This window comes from Pholis gunnellus (genome assembly GCF_910591455.1).
Source record: "Pholis gunnellus genome assembly, chromosome: 2".
Taxonomy (NCBI): domain Eukaryota; kingdom Metazoa; phylum Chordata; class Actinopteri; order Perciformes; family Pholidae; genus Pholis; species Pholis gunnellus.
In genome coordinates this window covers 15,416,965-15,435,049 of record NC_136536.1, presented here as the reverse complement: position 1 = coordinate 15,435,049, position 18,085 = coordinate 15,416,965, and the positions used below count along the sequence as shown (strand labels likewise).

The following is an 18,085-nucleotide window of genomic DNA, read 5'->3' as shown; positions in this document are numbered from 1 at the left end:
AAGATAAATGTGATATTTCACCTGTTATGTGGATATTCTTGTGTAAGTCAAATGGTTTGCAGTACTCATGAATTGACTGCTAGCTGTTCTAAATTATTCCAAATCAGCCTTTTCCTCCTAAAATACAAACAGCACATGTAGTTATTTATTAAACTTGGTGTGCATGAGCACTCAGTGGGGCACAAGGTCATTACAAAGAGATATTATTGGTCTATTCACTGGTGCTTGCTCATTTAACTGTCTGCTGTTTATGAGACATAAATCATAGGAGAGTCTGACAACTCAAATCTGCTGTGATTGTTTCACCCTCCATAATAATAATAATAAGGAGGACGACAGGAAGGAGGGCTCTGCGACAAGAGTCGGAGAGCCGCTGTCTTTTCTCAGATAATCAGACAAGTTAATACACTCAAAACATTTTGATGTCCAATATATTAAATTACATTCATACAATATTTCAGCCAACTTGGCCTGAAAAGTTCAGACCAAATGTTCATCACAGTTAACGTCACTGCTGGAGGGCTCTTGTGTTGACCTACTTTGATTTATTTAGCTGGTGATGAAAACAAACTGTTGTTGTTTCAGGCAATGGAGAGATGCAATTGGAGGATAATTGAAACTTAGATAACAAGGTTAGTGTGTGCATGAATTGATTCTTGGGCCCCTTGGGGACAGCACAAATCAGACTGTATCAACAAACAAACGTACATATTATTATGCTCATATAACAGGAGCTGTAAGAGAGACGAGAGCAAATAGAGAACGGCCCAAATGTTTTTGATTAAATAACACAAATAGTATGACTCACCACACCAATATGACTCATTGCACTATACTATGACGTCACATTATACTAAGACGTCACACTATGCGATGACATAACACACTATACTAGCACAAGCAACCATGACTCATTACACCATACTTTGACACCTCACTACACTTCTAAATTAGAGATTCATTGCACATGCTCCCTACACTACCTCTAACAGACTCGGTGGATCACAGTTAAAAGCTCAGTTCTTAGTGAAACTCCGGAACTCTTTGCTCATTAAACTGCCTGCTGTTTATGAGAGAAGCTGCTGTGATCGGAATCATTGACGCTTCCTTTAACTCCACCTGCAATATTTGATGGATAGCTTACTGATACTTGTCTGATTGAAGGACTGCGACGTCACAGATGATGTCACCAGTCCTAACTCTAAAGGAAAAGGTTGTTGAGCGGCTTATGCTATGTTAGACCCCTTTGTCTTCGGCCTGTGTCGCGGCTATTGTGAGGAGGGTCTGGCGACAGAGACGGAGAGAAGCAGCAACCCTCCTCACTCTCCCCCAGATCCAAGTATACAGAGCTACAGGTCCAGTCCAAGACGCAGCTGCCACTATGAGCAGGACTCACGTTATCTCTACATGCACCAACCATAGCCTATCCTGTTAATACAGCACTCTGCTGTCACATGTCAGGAGTCCCACTGGGGTAAGACTAAGCCAGTTGAGGTAATTTATCTGATGATCAGACAAGTTAATTCACTCTAAACATTTTGAGGTCCAAAATATAAGTAGGTTTACACAACATTTCAGCTAACTATTACATCACATTATACTATGACACATCGCACTATACTATGACACATCAGGCTATGCTTTGACATCACCCTACACTATGACACATCACACTGTTAAATCCTGGAGCCTTTTAAATATTAATTATGTCAAGCATGAAACTATGCAAAATTAGAGATACATTGCACACCTGTTAAATATTATGACTGAGGTGCTGAATCAATCAAATAAAGGACTTAATACATTCTACACACAGCTTTGTATGACAGTATAACTGAGAATCAGCCTTCATATTAGACAAGACAGGAGACAAGAAAAATAAGCTCAACAAAATATACATGTAGATTGTAATGCAAGTTCTTGACTGTTGGTCACAACAACTGTTATTGTGTTATTGCTGAGTGTCTACTGGATTGTAAAAGAATGGAGTTCTTTCCACCTAGTGTCACATTTGCACTTTGCAGCGAGGGACAAGACAGCCTGATCCCTCAAAGAACATGCTCTAGTCACAAGCTCAGTTCTCAGGGAAACTCCTGAACTCTAAGTACCATCTCTTGAAGCTATAGATGGCAGATTAGCTACAATATACCACATGTTATATCACAGATTCATTATATCACAGTTGCTGCCTCCATCATCACCTGTGGGATGAATGATGACACAGGCCAGATCTATGAGTGAGAGAACCCTAATAGCACACAATCCAAGGATATAATGACAAAAAGGAACGATTGAACAACAAAATATGCCACTCCAGATTTCTTTCAAAACTCATTTTATTAGGCTGTACAAAATTCAAATTATACTGTATTCCTCATACCCTACGCCTCCGGTTCTGTTGTACAACTGGGTATACATGTATCTACATGAATGAGATATTTTACTTTTTACAAATAGCTCAACTAAATGTCAGATGGACAGCACAAGCCAGTGCAAAGGAAATATATTTCAAATGTGTCTCATCAGACTATAAAGATATGGAAGAAACAAAAGAGTTTGCACTTAACAGAGCCTACATTGACCAGATTTTTTTTTTAAGTCATTTTAAAGGTGACAAAAACAGGCTTGATGCTCAGTATTACTTTTTATCTGAGGCCAAGCACCAATGAGCCGCATACCAGTGTAGACCAGGCATTATCTGACAAAAATAATGCAGTGATGCCATCTAGTGGTGTAAATCCCCAGCCTCACAGGAAATACATTTTCTCCTGAACCGAGCATTGAGGTCACAATACAGAGAAAATCCCACACAAGTAACTTAATTCAGTGTGGTTTAGTTATTCAGGGATTAGAGTGGTGAATCTAATACACGATGCCTGTCATCACAGAGGAACTTCTTCAGAAGAACATCTTTCATTTCTCTTCTTAAAAACCTGCGTGCAGACTTCTCCTTCACAGTACAGCTCCTAAGTCACAGAAACATTTATTTAATATGCTGTACAGTAAAATGTCATTAAAAAGGGGAATTCAATGAAATAAGAGTTGACCACTATGTGGAAGAAATATTATTAAATCTATAATCTAAATTCATATTCTTACCAGATAAAGCTTGTCCTCTTCAATCCAGTGAGCCCAGCCCCGGTTCTTCTTCTCTCCACTCTGTACACACACCAGCTTATTCCCCTCCCATGTCACCAGTGACTGCACAGTTGGCAGAGAAGAAGAAAGAGTGTAAATCACAACACAGAACAGGTTTAGCAGCCCAAAATAAACTGTAAAACATATCACATGATCTGCAAACCGATTGCAATCATTATGCTTATAATCACGTTGAGCACACAATTCACCAGGCGTTTATCTTCACCTTGAGATGTCTGTTGTCCAGTCCCTTGGTAAACTCCTCAAACTCCTGACCCGCTCTGAAGGAGATGGTGTAGCTTTTGACGGTGCTGGCAGTTTTGATCGTGTACTTGTCCCCCTGCTGCTCAATCACCTTCCTCTGCTTTAGCTTCAGAGCAATCTTTCGTAAGCAAGGGCTGATACCTGGAATGGTAGAGGAAGTGTACTCTCTCTCTCTCAAACTCACCCACGGTCCCATGCATACCATTAATAGCACTGCAACAAAAGTACATCCTAATGTCCCCCCCCCCCCCCATGTGGCAATGTATTATACTCCTAGTGCTCTATTTTATGTTGTATAAAGTTGTCAGAGCCATAATTGCAGACACTTCAAGTCACTCAACAGAGATTTAACATCTGAGAAAGTGGTTGGATTACCACACGCTTTAAGGACTTACCCATTGCAGTCATGTAGCCATCTAGGTTGACATCGCTGATGATGTCCCATGTGCCACAGAGGCTGGCTGGCATTTTGATGACCTGTTTTTGTTCCTCCTTCTGAGCTGTGTGTGCGTGAGCGTGCGTACAAAATGTAATCCTCAAACTGCTAGGTTGATGAGGAGTTCTGGAAAGACGCTGTTTTGCGAGAGACCTGGTGTATAAAGGCAGTTGTTCCTCTATCAATTTGCTGTCACCTGAGAATCATGTAAGACGGAGGGAGGAGCTCTAATTAGTGTCAGGGTGTAAAAGGAAGGCCAGACATGTCAGACTGGTCTCACCACTGACTAACACACCCTTCAGAATTGACCTGGCTTCGCACATTAATTGCACACACATACACACAGACACAAGGACAAACATGTTGACCTTCATGTTTGGAGGAATGCTTAATTATTTGCTTAATTATGATCCTTCTTGGGTATTTTCATTCGTTATCCCATCTCATTACAAAAAAACAGTGTTATTATAGCAACTCAAAAGCTTTCTGTGATAAAACTTTATCTATAAAAAAGACAATAACTCTCGCTCACTCCTACAGCTGTGGATAAGCATAACTCTGAAATACTTGATATTTACATTCAAATGTAAATGATTTCGCAAATATTTTTTGTTGTGCAATATCTGTTTGAGACAGGACCCATTTATCAGTTGTGACAATCTAACTGAAACCTCCCTGGCTTCAAACACCTGCTGTTTTTATTTAAATGGCCAATAAAAATGGCACACCTATCTGTGCAATGGGGGAAGTAATGACAGGAATTGACGCACCTCCAGATTGACAGAAAATGAAACACGGCGCTTGTCCAAACATTAAGATAGTATTTCCTCCTTACTTCAACTAAGAAGCAAAACAAAAGCTCAGACGCAGGTTGTTTGGCTCGAAACCAGCCAAACAACCTGCTCAAGGTGGTTTCCCACCGAGACTCTACATGTGCATAAACAATGTCATAGGTAACTGACGCAGAAATAAACTGTTTGATAAGATAAACATGAATTGATGTGATGAGAATCAACCAACTCTTAACCCAGTTAACAGTAACTTGGCTTTTAAGTTTGAATACTATTTTCAAGTAATGCAATCTAATACCATTAAATCAACAACTTCAACTTTCATTTCAACACACTACTGTCAGTCTTCAGTGAGCAGGATTTGGTCATTTCAGCTATTATCTTCGGTCAGTGATGATTAACTGAAAGATAAGTTAACCCCTGCGGACAAACAGCGTTTTAATCAGACAGAAAGGGAGTCGATTCTAACACTTTCTTAACTGAGGATGATCTGTGGGACAATAGCATCGGAACAGCAATGAAAAGCTCCTGAGGTGGGAAACAGAGAGGGTTGTTTATTTCAGTTCCAGGCAAAACAAATCACACCTTCATGTTCAAGACTGCAGCGCGACAGTTATTTTTCAATCGCTGACGCACTGATATGACACATAAAGCACAGTTATTGAGACTGACACTTCTATTGCAGAGAAACACATTTTTCTGCAATTCAACATGGCACAGTTTTCTACATAAGACACAGGAATCTGACATAAAGTTGCGTGTCTTCCATTTTAAAACACAGCCATTCAAAATGCCACACCCATGGACCAAGCAACTGATTGCTTGAATGTCGTTTAATCAATCAGCACTATAAAAAAAGACCACAGGTGAGTGTCAGTTTACAACAACAATGGAAGCCAAGAGAGCATTGAGAAGCCTGCTTTCAAAAATGTGTATTAGCAATTGAAAAAAACTGTCATTCGCGCTTTCTTTTTTGTCTCCACAATGCTGTCTTTATTAACTGTATTCTCTTTAGACTGTGCTCTGTTCTGATTCTCAGTGCAAAATGCTGCTAGTCTTGAGTGTTGTTTGTTCAACATATTCATGTACTTTACTCTAACAAAATCTCTGAAAACTGTAGTAAAGTTTAAATGAAGTCTTTAATTTTGCAAAAGACTTGCTGCTTGTCTGTGTGGTTGTGTGGACTGTGTGTAGTTTTTAAAAAAATGTTGACTCAATGAGCCCTGTTTTCAAAATCGTGCTTAAGCAACAGTAAAACAATTCTAATAAGTAAACATGTTGAAAGCATATTGCCTGCTTTAACATTAGGGAGTGCAAGAACAAACCGTGCTCTAGGTACCAAAAACGTGGTGAGAGAGAGAGAGAGTATACTGAAGCATTGAGGTAAAGCAAATAAATGTGTTGCTATCATATTTCATGAAACACCAGATGCACTGTAGGCTGACTACGTCACACAAAATTGTGAATCCATAGTTCAATAAGCACACAACAGATTTATTTTCACAGTAGCAATGACATTTAGATGACCTCCCAGCCAGTTGCGCAATTATTCTGTTTTTTAAAATTGTACTTTTCCACACACGTGCGCACACACACACACACGCACACACACACACGCACACGCACACGCACACACACATGCTAATGTAATTGTTACTAAATCACTTCCCTCAGAAAAGTCTATGTAGATTTATCTTCTTAAAAAACCACACCCATTACTATCTGTTCAGTAGGCACTGGTGGAAGCTTGGATTGTGAAACACACAGTGGAAAAAGCTGACATCCCTGTTTCTGCAGCAGTAAATTTCCTCAGCTTGAGGAGGCATCCGAGCATCTCTGAAGAGGTGCTAGAACCACGTCTGCATTCTTCTGCTCGCTCTCCGCGCTGTAGAGCCCGTGCTCTCGTATGAAATGAACCACGCTGTCTGGCAGCAGGTACCGGACGCTCCGACCACGACGCAGCGACTGGCGCACGTGAGTGGCCGAGATCTCGTTGGTCACCCATTCGTGGACCACATGGATGTTCTTGCGATACTTCCACAGCATGTCTGATTTGTGGATGAACTTGTGGGGGTCACTGCCGCTGCGGGTGATGCAAACCAAACCGTAGCGGCCCACAATCTCAGCAATATCCTCCTGCTTCCACAGGTTGGGTACTCCAAAGGACTCTAGGACATCAGCCCCACACAGCAACATCAACTGAGGGCCGTCTGAGCACGAAGAAAGAATCTTATCTTATTTATCTTAACAAAGGTACTAAGTGATTTAAAGAGAAAAGAAAAGAATAAAAGAAAAGGAAAATGCGCAAAACAGAGAGTGAGATCATAAAAGTAGCGATTAGATGATCAAACACAGGATACTTGAAGAAATATATACATACATATTAAGTATTTATAAATGCTGTTTTATAAAATAATTATTTATCAAGAGACATTACAGACGGAGTCTGTCTAATATCGTTAAGTTTAGTAATGATGGATGTCATTGCTACGAAACCACTTTAGCTGCATTCAAGTGATTTACAGTTTTGTAACCAATCAGTGCTCTGCAGACTGATCATATCTTAATTAATTAAGTATCAATAACAGCTACGACTTAGAACAGAATGCACTTCTCCTGCTCGTGTATATATTCCTGTGCGGTGCAGCCACATGCGAGAGATTCACGCGGTTTAAACGTGTCAGTAGTGTGAAGAAAGTTGTTAAATTTAAGTGTCTGAGTCGTACACCTTGCCTGTCTCTACTATAGGTGGTGTGGTTAGGTGTCACCCATCCCACACCACCGCACCCTGACACCATCGTCTCCTGTTATGAGTCAAACTAAATACAATAAAACACGAATAAAGTGGAGGCAGGATCAAACTTGTCTGGAATCAGGGATTAGAAAAGTGAGGAGATGAAAAGATCAACACACGATCAAACATGGCCTACCTCTCCTTGTGCGATGAGATGATTTCTCAAAATGTTCCTCTACACGTCTCTTTTTTGCATACTTCACCGTGTCCACATCATCGTTGCTCTGCTCTGATGCAAGCAGCTCGTCATAGTGATGCCTAAGACGATACAGACAACATTTAGTATGCAGCCAAATCACTTCAACTCTATTTCATACTGTGGATTAGGCCTCTGGGAAATCAAACAGCAAACAAATGTCCTTTATCTCTAAAGTAAAATGGATGATTGTGTCACTGTGCTTTGCACTTAATATGTTTCTTATTTACCACATCAAATTAATTTTTTAAGTTTGGTCAAACATTTTCATCTTTAAAAAAACCTGTCATCAGTGTCAACATTTCTTCAGCTCAGGTTTTTGTTTTTAAGTTGAGTTAAATGCATTTTATTTATACAGCCCAATATCACACACAGCATAACACTTCCTCTGTCCTTGGACCCTCGCTTCAGTCAAGGAAAAACTTTTCCTAAAAAAACCCACGGAAGAAACATCTGGAAGAGCAACTGAGAAGAGATCCATCTTCCTGGACGGTTAGACGTGCAAAAGATGTCGTGCGTACAGAATAACCATCATAATTAAATTACAGTAAACACAATCCAAATCCCTAACTTAAATAGATTTTAGTGGCAAATATATTTTTTAAAAGCCATTTAGAAACTTTAGAACTTAGGAAAATAGTTAAGAAAGATTTATTACCATGATGAGAAATAATATCACATATCAAGTTAAAGTTTGATCAAAGCCTTAACTTTTAAATAGATATGCAATGCTGGATTTAGAGCAAGACTACTCTATTTATTACATTAAAAGCTTTGTGATCCTGAGTATAGCTGCAAGGGGTTTGTGCACTGTATGTATCGACTGCACACATGATACAGGACTTACTGCAATATCTGGAGAATTCAGCTAACATCACTCGGACGCTACTTACTTCCATCATTCATCACTTGCACTTAACAATCACATCAAATTACAAACTGCTGGAGTGGCTGTCATTACTACCTACTGTGGTTATTATGTTAGAGATTTGGTGAATGGGTGGCTTGAGGTGTAGTCACTGATGAAGAAGACTTAGAGGATAACCGAAAACAGCAAGCAAGGAAACTCTGAACTCAGGTAGCAATAACAGGCAGTGCCACTAACAAGACGTAAGAATTGTAAACTTACCGCATGACTTTGGCTGTCTCCACCCAGTCTGGCTGCAAGCTTTCCCAGGAATCTACTGTGATCCAGTCTGAGTTCTCTGTGGACAATCTGGCCATCTCCAGACGATGGCAGGATTCAATCAAACCCTTCTTCTTATAGCCATCGCCCACCGGAGAGATGATGCCTTTCACCACCCTGTACTGACCTTGGACAACAAAGTAGTGTGAACAGATGGTTTATAGTAATACAGCAGATACGGTAAAATGTTAATATCCACGCATGATTCAAAACTCATATGATGAATTAGAAATACATTCTTGAAAGAGTTTACTCAAACTATGATTTAACAGATTTCCTTGCATCTAATGTAATCTAGCAGCGGTGAAATATGAATCAAATGCTGTAATTTTATGGCACTTGATTATTTAACTTTATATAAATTATTCTATATATATACTTTGGCTCAAGATAAGAACTTTATACTAGAGCTAGCATTACAACAATATATATATGTATTTTCCCTTTGGTACTTTAAGTATATGCTGCTGCACATAATTATGTACTTACTACAATAAATGAATGCAGGGCGTAATGTACTGGATGCATTGGAGTATTTATACATTATTGCATTGCTACATTTGCTTAAGTAAAGTATCTGAATACTTCTTCCACCACTGGTATCGAGTTAAGCATACCAGCCTCTAATATGTAAAGTTTAATTCTCATGTCACTCAACCTGTGTCCTCCAGATGATCTCGAGCCAGTTCAAACATCCTCAGGTGCATGTTGGTGATGGGGTTGAAGGACCCGCAAGCCAGCAGGACCACTTTGGTTACACTTTGACCGTCCATGCCTCGTACTACAACGGAGAATGTGCAGAAGAAAACAAAGACTGAAGTTAGTTAACTAGTTTAACTGTTTTCGAGGGTCAGATGTCAAACATCCCTCTGGCTCTCTGGCCTTTGAGGGGAAGATCTGTTTCCGCTTTACCAGAGAGTGAATGACTATGTGATAGGAGTTACACAAGTTAAGAGAAAGGAAAACTACAACGTTATGGTGAGTAAGCCAGCGTCTATTGCCATTAAATTATAAACCGCAGGTAACGTTAGCTTTATTTGTAACCAGGCAACGCGAGCTTGCCCGTTGGTACAGGATGCTCAAGCAGACGAGCGCAGAAAACAAAGGACGTGTTTACTATCATAGAGAAAGATACATAATGTAAATATTAATTGCACTACCAGGAGAAACTGCTGCAGTCTGCTCTGTAATAAGGCACTTCCTGTGTGGACGCTACATTAAGAAATCTGATTGGACAGAACCAACCAGGAAGTAGATCTGATTGGACACAATCAACCAGGAAGTGGAGAGCCGCACCCACACTCCTGAGCTACGTTCACAATCACAAATACACATCCACACACGCCTCGACAAAACAATATATATGGCGTAACCGCTCTTTAAAGTAGCTATTTTTTAAGGAATTGTATGATACAGCTAGTTTGACTGTATATTCATCAAGCTGGTGCAAATATTTAACTCATCGCACAACTGATTTACACCTGTTTACAAAGAGAGTCCCGGTGAGATGTTTTCTTTTAGCATGCAAGCTAACTACTCAGCTAACTAAATATCTTTAAGTGTAAACTGATCTGAGCTTCCAGCAAAAACATTGGTCCACAGTTTGATAATCCCATTGATGTCGCACTATGTAGAGCGGTCTTGTTGTAATGCGAGCCATTCTGATGAAGTATGCTAGGTGGACGTTAAGTTATTTGTGCAATAGGTTACTTAGCTAACGTTGATATTGTCTACTAAGATTCCTATTTTTTTTACTTTTTTATTCTGTTTTGCGTTCTTCATAGGTTGGAAAATAGATTTGCACTAAGCATGGCTTCTCGAGGGAAATCAGAAACTGGAAAATTGAGGCAAAACATGGAAGAGCAACTTGACAGACTGATGCAGCAGCTACAAGACCTGGAGGAATGCAGGTGCACCAAGGCTCTCTCCTGAATTACCAAATGATACCGTTATAGCTGGCAAGTGATCTAATCAAAGTCAGAAAATACTTATTATTTTATCTTCTCATCCTCTCTTTGGTCATTCTAGAGAGGAACTGGACGAGGAAGAGTATGAGGAGACAAAAAAAGAAACCTTGGAACAGTTGAGTGAATTCAATGACTCCCTGAAGAAGATCATGACAGGAGACATGACACTTGTGGATGAACTCAGTGGAATGCAGCTGGTATGGACAACGACTGTGTATTTAGGGTGATTTAAAGAGATTAAAGTTTATAGAACAATTATCTTAAAATAATCAAGTTTGTGAAATGTCACAATTGTGCCTTTCATCATCAGGCAACCCAGGCGGCCATCAGCCAAGCTTTCAAAACCCCAGAGGTGATCCGACTTTTTGCTAAGAAGCAGCCGGGACAACTGAGAACCAGACTAGCAGAGGTTTGCACTGCAATGTCAAGGACATGATCGTAGTTGTTCAATGCTCAATCACTCCCTCGTGTTCATCTGTGTGTTGCTTGGCCTGAAAATTGTCCAACTAATAGGGTGTGATATTCTGCGCAGATGGACCGAGATGTCATAGTGGGGAAACTGTCGCGGGATGTGTACACGCAGCAGAAACTGGAAATCCTCACAGCCTTGAGAAAACTTGGAGAGCAGGTGAGGAACGCTCACAGCAGAGATGTCATGGGTTTTTTCCACGGGTTCATGGGTGATTCAGAGGCTTGTGCTCATGAGTCCACATGACTTATTTTAGTCAGCTGTCAGTCACAATGCTGTCGGACCAGTTGCTGCAACAGGCCTGAATCTCACTCCAGAAGAAGATGTAACATTTTAAACACCGTTGTCTGATCAAAGCTTGAATTAACGATGCATTATTTGTGTTTCTCGTTGTGGACAGCTCACTTCAGAGGATGAGACTTTTCTCACTGAAAATGCTACAGCTACTCTGAGCCAGTTTGAAAAAGTGACTGCAAACCTAGGTGAGAATAAACATGGGATTTCACTGATGCAACCAACGTTTTATATTTACATTATACACATATTTGTATATATATTTTCTATATAATAGAACAGTATCTGTATATATTCTTTGTAAATATAATTTCATTTTCTATTGTATTTCATCCTTAAGTGCTACTTTTATGTGTTCTATTTAATTTCCTATTTATTGTTTGCATTCAATTCTGATTTAAATATTTAAAAAATGTGTTAATACATTTTCTGTGTGTAGCGTAAAGGGCTACAACCACATTTCACTGTGCAATCCTGTATTAAATCCTCGAAATGTTAAATCATACTAATCAAGTCATCGGATGAACATTCATATTTATCTCGTCTCTTTCAGGCTCTGAAGACAAAATTCTGGCTTTAGCTAGCTCTGGTGTGAAAACCAAGGCATAGCAATTCCACCAAATGTTAATTTTAACTCTTTAATATTACCAAGTAAACAATGTGCCATTTGAGCTTTGCTTTTTAAATTATCAGTGCACTTGTAGGTGTTGCTGTAGATGCTAACACTTTTTTTTAACACTATTTGTTTTATAGCCCTTAGCTTTTGTAAATGTCTTATTTTTTTTTCAGTGGCTTGTGAAATTGTATTATAGGTACGAGCATGTGATTTTTTTTGGGGAACATGAAGACATGTACATGAATGTAAAAGATAGTCCAGGCAGTTCAAGAGAAATACTGTGATTTGTGCTGTATTTCTTATTGGGTTGCGGTGTCTATCCGTCTTAAAACCTTAAATTCAACATTGTTGTTTCAAGATGGGTTTTTATTTGAACTAAACTCTGCTGTTTAGAGGGATTTGTACATAACGAGAACTTTGAAGTAACCATAATACACAACGAAGACACTAACACTAGTATGGGGTCATACTAGTACAGGATGGGGTCAGCTCAAACATGTCACACACAGAACACTTTCAATGAGTCTTTTAAAAGCAATCGAACCAATAAATCCAAATGATCACAGGTATGTCCACCACAAAGGCTTTATAACTGTAGAATGACTCAAAAATAATGAACACATGCAAAATATGATATTGACAGAGCGGCAGTAACAAGTCGCAGCTCTTTGACAGGAATAGATGGAAACGTGGCAGAAAAGGTACTAAACTCAACTATGGCCTCTTCTTCAGACTGAAACAAAATATACTTTGTAAGTCTGCATGGAAACTGCATTTGTCCGGTGGAAACGTACTAAAATGAAATGAGAAACAATCTGGACCGAGTAGTTGCCATCTGTTAAACATTTCGGAGGGTCTTGTGATTGTTTCAGCATCCATCTCATGAGAGGGATTCAGTTTGATTAATAGTCCGCGTGGACGTTTAACAGCCAATTAACATGAGGTCACTTTACAGTAGCAGATGCAGCCTGCGCTGTTGATAAAGGCTTCAGGGTTACAAACAACCGCTAGACATGAGTGATTGAGCAGTTTTGAATTAAATACCGGAGGTCTGAATATGGCGTTGTATTCAGCTTTGAAGACATGTTTCTTTGAATGTGAATTTTCAAAAAATCAATAGTTTGTTTTATGTATTCATTTGATTTAACTGGTTTCACCTTTTACTCTTGGCTTTAGATCAAATCATTTTCACCACCAGAGGGCAGTATTGCTCCATTTAGAAATACTTTCAGTCGCACAGCACAAGGTGTTTACCACCAGCACTAAGTCTACTCTAGTGACGCACCTACAGTACGATGATTGAAGAAAAACACGAGGCGACAGAAATTATACCCCATCTCATCATCCTTTATTTTGTTTACGAGCAAGCATCAACTTCACTACAATTTGCCTTTGAATTGGTAGAAAAGTGAGAGCAGCTCCAACAAGCACAAAGGAAGCATTCAACCGTTCTGAAAACATCGTCACCTTCGGTTTTGAGCACATTTTTAAAAGAAAAGAAAAAAAATATATATCTGGAGTGTCGTGGACGTGTGAAACAGACATTCTGAGAATCAGTAGTGTATCACGTCTCCTGTCTCACAACACCACATGGAACGTACACAAACTTGTGGTTCATGCAAATTAAATTCCCCTTAAATCTTAGTGTTATTACAGTATGGCTGCATTTCAGTTTGTTAGGCAGTGACATTCAATTCAACCAACTTACACTTAGCTCAGGGGGGGGGGGGCTGATCAGAAAGCATTAAACCCAGAAAACTGGAGGTGGTAGAGTCACTGTGGAGACCTGACTCATGATTCAGTGTGCACATATCAGTGACCCATGGTATTGTAATTGAAATGTGGACATTAAGTGTTTGACGTAATGAAACGGAGAATTTCGACAGGCTATACTCTGGTTCTTGTGAATTTCATGCTGCCCTCAAAATCATTTCTCAACAACTCAGGCAATAGGACGCTGTTCAAAATGACCTTCCACTATACACAAATAGGTCAGTTAACAGTATACCCATGTATGCTGCCAAAGCAATTTCATAATGTACTGTACATCTTTTTAAAGGTGTATTCCGTCAATGATTTAGTACGATATCTATAGAAGATACAATATGGATCTACGTCCTCTACACATCAACATGGACACATGACATCTATGTAAAACGTTTTTTCACTTTTAATAAAACTAGCAGTGGACTACTGTTACAACAAACTGAAACAAGATGTAATCCCCAGCTCTGTAAGAAATCTAGCATTAAACAAATACAAATAAAAAACAAACAAACAAAAGATTGCCTCAATAAAAGAGCACAGATGAGTGTTTTTGTTAGACCTGCTAATTGCGCTATGATCGGAAAAAGGCACTCCCATCTCAGCCGGCAGTCCAAGTCATCATGGAGGGGAGACTGTTCACTACATTTCCACCACAGACCTTTTTGATTAAGTATAAATTAATTGAATCTAAGAAACACAACTGTGTAACTCAAACCTTCAAAAAAACGCCTGGAAACTGTCCCCAAAAAAAGCCTTGAATGTGTATTTGAATTCAATTTTGGCCTCTGAAAATAGACTTGAATGCTAAATATGAGACTCAAAACACCAACGTTTCTAATCCCGATATATTGCCACATTCTGTTAACTTTTATGCCCCAAATCTGATCTGCTGTAATTAATCCAGGTTTGGGCAGTGTTAACATTTTAACTTGGTACCCAAAAACATGAGACAAACACCAAATAGTTTAGCGTGGAGGTACATCTGTATCTGGTTTTCTGAAAGATATATATACACACACAACAGTGATGGACAACAGTGTCAGAGGAGATAGAGGTCGGACACATTTTCCCAATCAAATTGTATAAGCTTTATACTGACACCAGAAGGAAAAGAAGTTTACCAAATGTAAACAAATATCTTAGAACAACTCTACAGTACAGTTACATGTACAATAAAATCTAGTGGTCTACGGCAAAAAAATATTTTGTTTCTAAGAATAAGAAGATTCACTTTCAAACCGTTTCCTTTTTGTAAACTATGCAGTCATAACCTCAGTTGTAAATCCTTGTGATGCGGTGCATCAAGACGGTGCATATTCTGCAATTGGAACCAGTTTAAAAATGCATCTAATATACGTCTTTATTACTAGTATTTCTGGTTAAATAGCCGTGCCATGGAAAAGGAACTTGCAATAAAACAATCCTGAAAAGTACTTTCATTTCTATTCCTCAAAACAATGCCAGCAACTGCACTATTCAACCAGGCTCCACTAAAGCTCTGTCTGTCATTCCTCTGCTCTGTCAGTAGTTTGTAGGGTTTTGTCCTCCCTACTTCTGTCCACACAGCAGCACTGGGATACGCACGCAAGGCTTTTAAAGCTGCTGAGGAAATCTCTCTACTTGTCCAATTTCACTGGCAGAAATGTTAGTACCCATATTTCAAGATCAACAGCACTGCAGTACCTCGATGGCCTAGTGTTTGTACCGTTCCACCACGAAATGTAGATTTTTTACATTAGCATTTCTGAGTATGATTAATCTGAACAAAAAGAAAATCCCTTCTGTACAACAGTGAGATCTAATGGGAATGAAATACACTGACGCCTGGAGTAGAGCATTGCCACCTGTGCAAGCAAAGCAAAGCGATGTATGAAGCTGAAACCTTCCACCGGTTCTGCCTACGAAAAAGCTAAATAATAGATTTTCCTCTTTGCAAAAAAATTAAATTAAAAAGACAAAATGGACACCACTTTGTCATGGAAACCTCCGCTCAACAGTCCTGGGTTTCTCATCATGAAGCAGACATTTTTGTACAAGCATGATGAACAGCTTTTGCAGAAATTTAGCGACATGCTACAGCCCGTGTGACACAAATATTCTACATTACGAACTGCGTCATTTTAGATATTGGACCCCGTTGAGAAGGCCTTCACTAACACATTGACTAATTACATGGTTTCTTTATATTTACAAAATCTTTAAAAAGCAATTTATCTCTCTACACATATGACTTCTCAAATATCCTCATGCACTAAAAGAACTTTAAAAAAAAAGCAACAAAAAAAAAGCGATCTATTTGTTAAAAGCATCGTTTTGTTTCACTGTGGACTACAAGTCGAGAAAACTCAAGTCAAAGCTATACGTGAGATTAGCGGCAAACAATTCTAAAAGCATCACGCAAAGACATTAAGGGGGGAAAGAAAAGTCTCCATTTGAAAGCCTTACGTCTGAGAGAAAACAAAAAAAAGTGCAGGGTTGGCTTCCTCACTCAGTTCAGAACAAATGTAGGCCAAGTTTTCCTGGGAATTAAAATATAATAAATAAAAAAAATGAACCATAAAAATCAGCAATCCGGTGATGACTACACTACACGGAGTACCACCACTAAGATAACAACAGGAAAGCCTTGACCATATATACGCTGAAGGAAATTTAGTTTTGCTTTTTTGTATTTTTGTTTTTTTACATCATGGCTCCTTGTAGGGGGTGGGAGTGAGGATCTGAGTGAGTGTGAGTTGGTGATGTGTGTGTGTGTGTGTGTGTGTGTGTGTGTGAGCTTGTGTTGAGTGTTATGCGTGTGTGTGTGTGTGTGTTTGTGTGTGCCGTTTTAGTAAGTGAGGGTGGAGTCGTCCCACTCCAGCTGCTGCTGTCTGCTGGCCCCCTGCTGGTCCTCCGGCTCCGCGCCCTCCTCGTCTTCGCTGCTCTCTGACTCAGCGCTCGTGATGTCATCTTCCTCCTCTCCATCCTCACTCTCCTCCTCCTCTTCCTCCTCCTCCCCGCTGCTGTGCTGGTCCTCGTACGTCTGCGTTAAGAGACAGAGGGTGGGGTTGTTTGTGAAGGGGCACTAAAATGCATATATTTGGAGATCTAAACTCCTTCATGCGTATTACCCACAGTGTCCAGTCTCTGTCTTATTTTCTGTCATCTCTATACTACCAGCTTTCAAAATGACCTAAATATCATTGCGAAAACATGAGTTTGGTCTCACTTAACAAAACATTGAAACAAAGCCCTTTGACTTGTTTAGTCTATGTGATTTTTCATACATTTTCCCTTATCATGATATAAACTGATATTAGAAAATACCTTTAAACCACATAGTGGTTAGGGGCCACTCTGAGTTTAACCTCAATACTAGAAACAGTGAGCTGCACACAGCACACTCATGTAAACCAACCAGACTGGTTTGTGATCTCAAGGATAAAAGAAACAAAAGACCGGCTGTTTAGGAGACTGTATTCTGTTTCTCACCATTTACTGCAGTCAAACAAGTTTTCATACCCCACGGCAGACCACATTTGACCAAATCTAGGAGGTCTCACTAAATACGATGTGCTGATCTTCTCTACTGCAACCCGTGATGTGATTTAGGCCAACTGTTCCACTTCCCCCAAGCAGCTGGAAATACTGCAGTTAAAGACGGTAGTTAAAGAGCACCTTGACACCCACTGAAAATCTCCTTTTAGTTATTTCTAGTGGTTTAATTTTTCACTTTGCTGCAGCGAAGTACAGGTGTAACACAGGACACTGTGACATTACTGTTGAATGTGGTTTAAGCTGCAACCGGGGGGCAATTCTCTGACCGCACCCAGTCAGAGGTGAAACAGGCCTGAAACTTGTAACCAGAGAGGGAAGAAAAACGCTCTCTGTCAAACTGGTTACTCATTAAGTTAAGATGCTAATCGCTGGATTATTGTGACTCGCGATTAGGGCGAGGCAATATATCAATAATATGATATAATAATAATAATAATATATTGTGATATGAGACTAGATATCGTCTTGGGTTTGTCATAAGAGTTGTCTTTCCCTGCCTATAAAGGCTGCATTACAAGTGATTTTTCTGAACTTACCAGACTTTTCCTTTACCTACTTAGTTATTATGTCCACATTACTGATGATTATTTATCAAATATCTATTTTTGTGGATAATTTGTTAACGCACCA

General features: G+C 39.5%; 4 protein-coding genes across 5 annotated transcripts in view; 1 reads left to right on the top strand and 3 right to left on the bottom strand.

Annotated features, from left to right (window-relative positions):
• Positions 1-2,324: 2,324 nt before the first annotated feature.
• On the bottom strand, positions 2,325-4,030 carry rbp7a (retinol binding protein 7a, cellular). The gene is made up of 4 exons (XM_079172559.1): positions 3,798-4,030; positions 3,365-3,543; positions 3,100-3,201; positions 2,325-2,966 (listed from the first exon to the last, which is right to left on the bottom strand). The coding sequence occupies exons 1-4, from the start codon at positions 3,868-3,870 to the stop codon at positions 2,883-2,885; spliced, it is 438 nt and encodes a 145-aa protein (XP_079028685.1). The 5' UTR covers positions 3,871-4,030; the 3' UTR covers positions 2,325-2,882.
• Positions 4,031-5,169: 1,139 nt separating this feature from the next.
• LOC306705710 (nicotinamide/nicotinic acid mononucleotide adenylyltransferase 1-like) lies at positions 5,170-9,994 on the bottom strand. The gene is made up of 5 exons (XM_079172536.1): positions 9,966-9,994; positions 9,464-9,586; positions 8,749-8,932; positions 7,560-7,681; positions 5,170-6,839 (listed from the first exon to the last, which is right to left on the bottom strand). Exons 2-5 carry the CDS (start codon positions 9,576-9,578, stop codon positions 6,439-6,441), a joined length of 822 nt encoding a protein of 273 aa, XP_079028662.1. The 5' UTR covers positions 9,579-9,586; positions 9,966-9,994; the 3' UTR covers positions 5,170-6,438.
• A 149-nt stretch (positions 9,995-10,143) lies between these two features.
• On the top strand, positions 10,144-12,494 carry lzic (leucine zipper and CTNNBIP1 domain containing). Its single transcript, XM_079172548.1, has 7 exons — positions 10,144-10,307; positions 10,590-10,715; positions 10,834-10,969; positions 11,083-11,181; positions 11,305-11,400; positions 11,642-11,723; positions 12,089-12,494. The coding sequence occupies exons 2-7, from the start codon at positions 10,615-10,617 to the stop codon at positions 12,142-12,144; spliced, it is 570 nt and encodes a 189-aa protein (XP_079028674.1). The 5' UTR covers positions 10,144-10,307; positions 10,590-10,614; the 3' UTR covers positions 12,145-12,494.
• Positions 12,495-13,482: 988 nt separating this feature from the next.
• clstn1 (calsyntenin 1) overlaps positions 13,483-18,085 on the bottom strand; it is a 35,999-nt gene continuing 31,396 nt past the window's right edge. For both annotated transcript variants that reach the window (XM_079183081.1, XM_079183082.1), the window contains one exon: positions 13,483-16,940. In XM_079183081.1, the coding sequence (XP_079039207.1) occupies positions 16,746-16,940 (195 nt within the window). In that variant the 3' untranslated portion in view covers positions 13,483-16,745. The remainder of the gene's footprint in view (positions 16,941-18,085) is intronic.

What these genes read in the sequence shown, in the direction of transcription:
- LOC306705710 (XM_079172536.1), bottom strand. Translation starts at nt 9,578, where the DNA reads ATGGACGGTCAAAGTGTAACCAAAGTGGTCCTGCTGGCTTGCGGGTCC. An exon ending in AGATCATCTGGAGGACACAG is followed by an intron (nt 8,933 to 9,463) that starts GTTGAGTGACAT and finishes TTGTTGTCCAAG; the next exon opens with GTCAGTACAGGGTGGTGAAA. An exon ending in GAGACAGCCAAAGTCATGCG is followed by an intron (nt 7,682 to 8,748) that starts GTAAGTTTACAA and finishes GTATCGTCTTAG; the next exon opens with GCATCACTATGACGAGCTGC.
- rbp7a (XM_079172559.1), bottom strand. Translation starts at nt 3,870, where the DNA reads ATGCCAGCCAGCCTCTGTGGCACATGGGACATCATCAGCGATGTCAAC. An exon ending in TGGACAACAGACATCTCAAG is followed by an intron (nt 3,202 to 3,364) that starts GTGAAGATAAAC and finishes CCAACTGTGCAG; the next exon opens with TCACTGGTGACATGGGAGGG. An exon ending in AAGAGGACAAGCTTTATCTG is followed by an intron (nt 2,967 to 3,099) that starts GTAAGAATATGA and finishes TCTGTGACTTAG; the next exon opens with GAGCTGTACTGTGAAGGAGA.
- lzic (XM_079172548.1), top strand. Translation starts at nt 10,615, where the DNA reads ATGGCTTCTCGAGGGAAATCAGAAACTGGAAAATTGAGGCAAAACATG. An exon ending in AACTCAGTGGAATGCAGCTG is followed by an intron (nt 10,970 to 11,082) that starts GTATGGACAACG and finishes TTTCATCATCAG; the next exon opens with GCAACCCAGGCGGCCATCAG. An exon ending in TGAGAACCAGACTAGCAGAG is followed by an intron (nt 11,182 to 11,304) that starts GTTTGCACTGCA and finishes TATTCTGCGCAG; the next exon opens with ATGGACCGAGATGTCATAGT.